The following is a 4883-nucleotide window of genomic DNA, read 5'->3' as shown; positions in this document are numbered from 1 at the left end:
AGAAAAAAAAGGTTGGGCAGCTATCGAAGCGCACTCCAGAGATGCTAACGACAAAGGATTTATCTTCGTTTAAATGGTTGCCATCAGCGTCATTATTACTAGCAAAGTTACCACTGAAGGGAGACTTTCCGACTGTCACGTCTGCCGAGCGCGGCAGCCCGTGTCTCCAGCAGCGCGGCGACGCTTCGCCCCGCGGTGCCCGGCAAAGAGCGGAGGGATGAGCTAACTGAGCCACAGGTAACTTTGGAGAGAGGGTGTTAAGGTGATGTTTCTGACAGGTCGGAGCCTGTAGGCAATAACACCTCATCCATCATTTAATTCTATTATTATTTTTAAATTTTCAAATGCTTAGGTTTTATTGGCGGTGGGGAGGAAAGCGGCAGAGGGCTGGAGTGAAACCTGCCGGGAGAATGAAATGGACGCCCACGGAGTGTTTTAAATCACGAATGCATTTAATGTTCTCCAGTTATTTCCTTCCCCTATCATACCGTACAACAGTCAGTATTTTCCCAGAGGGAAGAAAAATCCCGGGGTAGCTTCGTCGATAAGCAGGATTATAGAAAGTAAAAATGAGATCATATTTAGGACTCAAGGAAGACAAAGATAATAGAGTTGTAATATACTAGATGGTAGCAGATATTTTAGTCTCCGGGTAACTACTGTAGGTACATTTGAATCTGGGCAGCAGACTTATAAAGTCTGGGCATAAGGTTCGCGCCTGTGAGGGGGTGCGTGGGGGTGTCAGTGTAAATTCCTAAATAAATGTACTAATGTTGTCTGGAGATGGGAGGGAAAAGTAAAGAGGTATCAGTGGCAGGAGGTTCTGGATGGTCTGGTCCTCTTCCAGCATTTTCTTGCGTTGTGATCTAAAATTCGCCTCAGAAATAATAATAAAGAAAAGCATTAGCTAATATTTAGCGTGTAGTTCTGTCCGAGGACAAATGAGAAAGAAGCTGCATCATTAGGACCTAAAAGGCAACAAAACAAAAATCAGAGCATAATGATGCACCTAAATGAAGGGGGAAATGTTGCACAGCTCATTTTATTAATCAGACTGTCAATTCCACCCCAGAGGCCAAACCCCAGAGCAATTCAAGCAGGATCTGATCAAGCTAAGGACAGGAGCTTTACTCCTCACTTCTTGTCTTTCTTTCTTTCCACCTGGATATATTTGTCTGCTCTGAAGCCGCCTTCATTATCCACTGACAGGAGCTTGTATTTATTTGCTTATAAACCTGTTACAATAAATGATTATTCGAACAGCGTCATTCGTACCTTAATGACGAGCACCACTTTTTGATGAATGACATTTCGGGCTAGAAAGGATGTATGGGTCATTTTGACCAGTCATTCCCTCGCTTTGGCATCCCACAATTTTTACACCTCCTTCAAAAACAGATAATAATATTTAGAGACACTTGCCGGGCTGAATGTGAATTAGCCCCTGCTGCAGCTCATCATTAGTACAGGACCAGCCCTACAACTTTGACATTTTTTATAAAGCTGAGATGATGGAAAGAATAAGAAAAGAGATGATCCTGATGGAGAGAGGGCTGCACAGCCCTACAGCTGGCAAAAGGCTCTCGAATTTGTCAGACTCAGCTGGAAATGCGGTGTTGGAGGCCCTTGAAAATTCTCCGCACAGTGGTCGCCTCAGCCCGAGACTGACTGCCGCCTCCCTGCACAGCGCTATAGGGGACATCTCCGCCAAAGGCAAATTTGAAATAGACACTTTATTCAATCTCCAGCATCCGAGCAGTGAAAGCACTGTCTCCTCCGAAATCCCGCCGTCGGAAAGCAGGAAGAAAATCAGCCTTTATTCCGAAGTTGCTCAAGAAGCAGATATGAACAGTGATGTGGAGGTGGGCTGCTCTGCGCTCCGCTCCCCGGCCAGCCTGACTTCCTCCCAGCTGAAGGAAAACAGTAACAAAGGTAACTCTTCCTTTATCATCTTCATCTAAGCCCCGCACTTTGCCAACCGGCTTTAAAAACCAGAGGAAACCCACCGCCACCGCCAAAGTCGCTGGCCTCTGCATCGGCGCTCTCTCTTCTGGGAAGACAGAGCTCCAGGCTGTAAAATATTATTGCAATTACTGCGCTACCCAAATAGCCGAGATACACTGTCCGGGCAGCTCCCGTGCCGGTGCCTTCGTGTGTGTGTGTGTGTGCGTGTGTGCATGCCCAAATCCATTGATATGTAGATATATATCCAGAATATATGTGGGCACAAATATCCACCCACCTATATTTAGGCAAAGCTTTCTCCGTGTATTTCCCCGCGCTCTTGGAGCTCTCGGCGTCTCTTGAGCTGTATATGAGTGTATACACATAGATTAAATTAGAGAGAGCGAGAGGGGGGAATGCGAGGAAACTGCCCGCATTTGACTGTGTGTGTCCTTCCCTGTGTATATGCAACGTGCTGTCTGTGTCCACCTCGGGCTAATTTGGCATTGTTCACTTTTCCTCTGCTTGTAAGAGGCGTTTTGAAGCAGCCTCGTCTCCTTCCCCGTGTTTTGAGGGGCACGGTGATGGACGGTGGTTGTTACTATTGCTGGAGGTGGAGGTTGCTATTATTGGGGAGGTGGAGGCAGATGAACGGTGCATTTCCTAGGGGCCACAGTGCATGCCTTTTTCGTCAAATGTGCCAGAGAAAGGAAGGGATGCTCGACGTAACCCTAGAGAGAGAGAGAGAGAGAGAGAGAGAGAAAGAGGGGAAAAAAAAAAAAGAAAAGAAAAAGAAAAAAAAGAGGGGGCTTTCATGGCTGCTTTTATTTTGTATGTCTCACACGAAACTAAAGAACCGCAGTCGAAGGGGAACAGGCTAGCGCCGAGCCCGGGCCACGAGCCACAGCCCGCGCCCTCTCCTGCTCTCCCCTGAGCTCGGCTGCCCTGCAGTCTCCCAAGCCCGCCCCATCCGAAAATAAAGCAGTTACGAAGGATTAAAAAACCCCAACCCGACCAACCAACAGAACAATAACCAACAAACGACCTCCGGATCCAAATTTATCGATTCTCTTAGCAGCAGGGATTTGTAAGAATGACAGCTGGCCTTGAGCGCGGGTGTTGCGGGCCCGGTCCGGCCTGGCCGGGAGGATCGGGGGGCAGCCGAGTCCCCCGCTCTCACCACCGCGCCCTACCCCGCAGGCTACGCGGAGAGCAGCCCGACGCCCAGCGCCCCCGCGGCCGCCGCCGCCCCCGCCGCGGGCATCGGCAGCCTGCACAGCGGCGGCGCGCTGGGCGGCTCGGCGGCGGGGGCCGACCAGGTGCGCCGGTACCGCACCGCCTTCACCCGGGAGCAGATCGCCCGCCTGGAGAAGGAGTTTTACCGCGAGAACTACGTATCGCGGCCGCGGCGCTGCGAGCTGGCCGCCGCCCTCAATCTCCCCGAAACCACCATCAAGGTACGCCGCGATCCGCGCCCCACCGAGCCGCGGCTGCCCCGCGCAGGCCCGCGGTGCCCGGGTGCCTCCCCGGCATAAGGACTCGCAGGGCCCGCAGCCATGGACACCACTCGCGCTCTTTTGCTTTTCTGCATCCAACACTTTTCATTTGCTTTTAAAAAAGTTGCTGCTACTGCTGTTCTTATTTTCCTGGTCGGTTTTTATCGCGTTAGCCAATTTCCTAAAGTGAAGAGGGAGAGGATAGACGTAGAGGGAATGAACGAGCGTCAGTACCGTAAAGACAGTCTTGAGCGGGGAGGAGGGGACGATTCGAAGGGAAAACGTTTATTCGGATCGAAGGGGTCCCTCTCGAGTAGAGGGAGGGCCGTACCCACCGATCCCCTCGGGCAAAGTCAAGGGAGATCGCTCCGGGAGGGAGAGGGGTCGCCTAGAAGCGTTGTCAATACGTGTCGGTGGGCGCCCGCCGGCCTCGGCGGCAACGGGTGCGGCGGGGCGCGGAGCGGAGCTGACGCCGCGCTGTGCTCGTATCCCCGCAGGTGTGGTTCCAGAACCGGCGGATGAAGGACAAGCGGCAGCGCCTGGCCATGTCCTGGCCCCACCCGGCCGACCCCAGCTTCTACACCTACATGATGACCCACGCGGCGGCCACGGGCAGTCTGCCCTACCCTTTCCATTCCCACGTCCCTCTCCACTACTACCCGCACGTCGGGGTCACGGCTGCCGCCGCCGCCGCCGCCGCCTCGGGGGCAGCCGCCGCGCCCTTCGCCACCTCCATCCGCCCGCTGGACACTTTCCGCGCCCTCTCGCACCCCTACTCCCGGCCGGAGCTGCTCTGCAGTTTCCGACACCCCGGCCTCTACCAGACGCCGGCCGCCGCCGGCCTCAACAGCAGCGCGGCAGCCTCGGCGGCGGCGGCGGCGGCAGCGGCGGCGGCGGCGGCGGCGGGCTCGGGGCCGCCGGGGGGCTCGGCGCCCTGCTCCTGCCTCAGCTGCCACAGCAGCCAGACGGCGGCGGCGGCGGCGGCGGCGGCCTCGGCGCTGGGCTCCAGGGGCGGCGCGGCCGCCGACTTCCCCTGCACGGCGGCGGGGCAGCGCTCCGAGAGCGGCTTCCTGCCCTACTCGGCCGCCGTGCTCAGCAAGGCCGCGGTCGCCTCGCCGGACCAGCGGGAGGAGGCGCCGCTCACCAGATAACTACCCCGGCCCGGGCCCGGGGGCGTTTTGTAGAGGGAGTCGCGGGGGGATGGGGGGTCGGGGCGGGGGTCGCCCCCGCACCGGGCCAAAAAGTTCCGTCTATTTTTATATTGCTGGCCGCCCCGCCGCGGTGGGGAGCGGAACCGGCGGGGAGGGCGCTCCGCGGCTCCTGCGCCCCCGCGGAGGCGGCCCCGCGGTGCTCGCTGCCGGGCGCTGCCGGGCTCCGCGGGGCGCAGGCAACCGGGCCCGTGGGGGCGGGGAGGGGCAGCCGGCGGAAGAGAATGTGTTTCTG

General features: G+C 56.5%; 1 protein-coding gene across 1 annotated transcript; it reads left to right on the top strand.

The window, feature by feature from the left end:
• The first annotated feature begins 1508 nt into the window (after positions 1-1508).
• On the top strand, positions 1509-4591 carry EVX2 (even-skipped homeobox 2). The gene is made up of 3 exons (XM_040070165.1): positions 1509-1932; positions 3145-3401; positions 3938-4591. The coding sequence occupies exons 1-3, from the start codon at positions 1509-1511 to the stop codon at positions 4589-4591; spliced, it is 1335 nt and encodes a 444-aa protein (XP_039926099.1).
• The last annotated feature ends 292 nt before the right edge of the window (positions 4592-4883 follow it).

Source organism: Hirundo rustica, chromosome 7 (assembly GCF_015227805.2).
Source record: "Hirundo rustica isolate bHirRus1 chromosome 7, bHirRus1.pri.v3, whole genome shotgun sequence".
NCBI lineage: Eukaryota > Metazoa > Chordata > Aves > Passeriformes > Hirundinidae > Hirundo > Hirundo rustica.
The sequence above is the reverse complement of the archived record's forward strand: the minus strand, read 5'-3'. Positions and strand labels throughout refer to the sequence as shown.

What these genes read in the sequence shown, in the direction of transcription:
- EVX2 (XM_040070165.1), top strand. Translation starts at nt 1,509, where the DNA reads ATGATGGAAAGAATAAGAAAAGAGATGATCCTGATGGAGAGAGGGCTG. An exon ending in GAAGGAAAACAGTAACAAAG is followed by an intron (nt 1,933 to 3,144) that starts GTAACTCTTCCT and finishes CCTACCCCGCAG; the next exon opens with GCTACGCGGAGAGCAGCCCG. An exon ending in TCCCCGAAACCACCATCAAG is followed by an intron (nt 3,402 to 3,937) that starts GTACGCCGCGAT and finishes GTATCCCCGCAG; the next exon opens with GTGTGGTTCCAGAACCGGCG.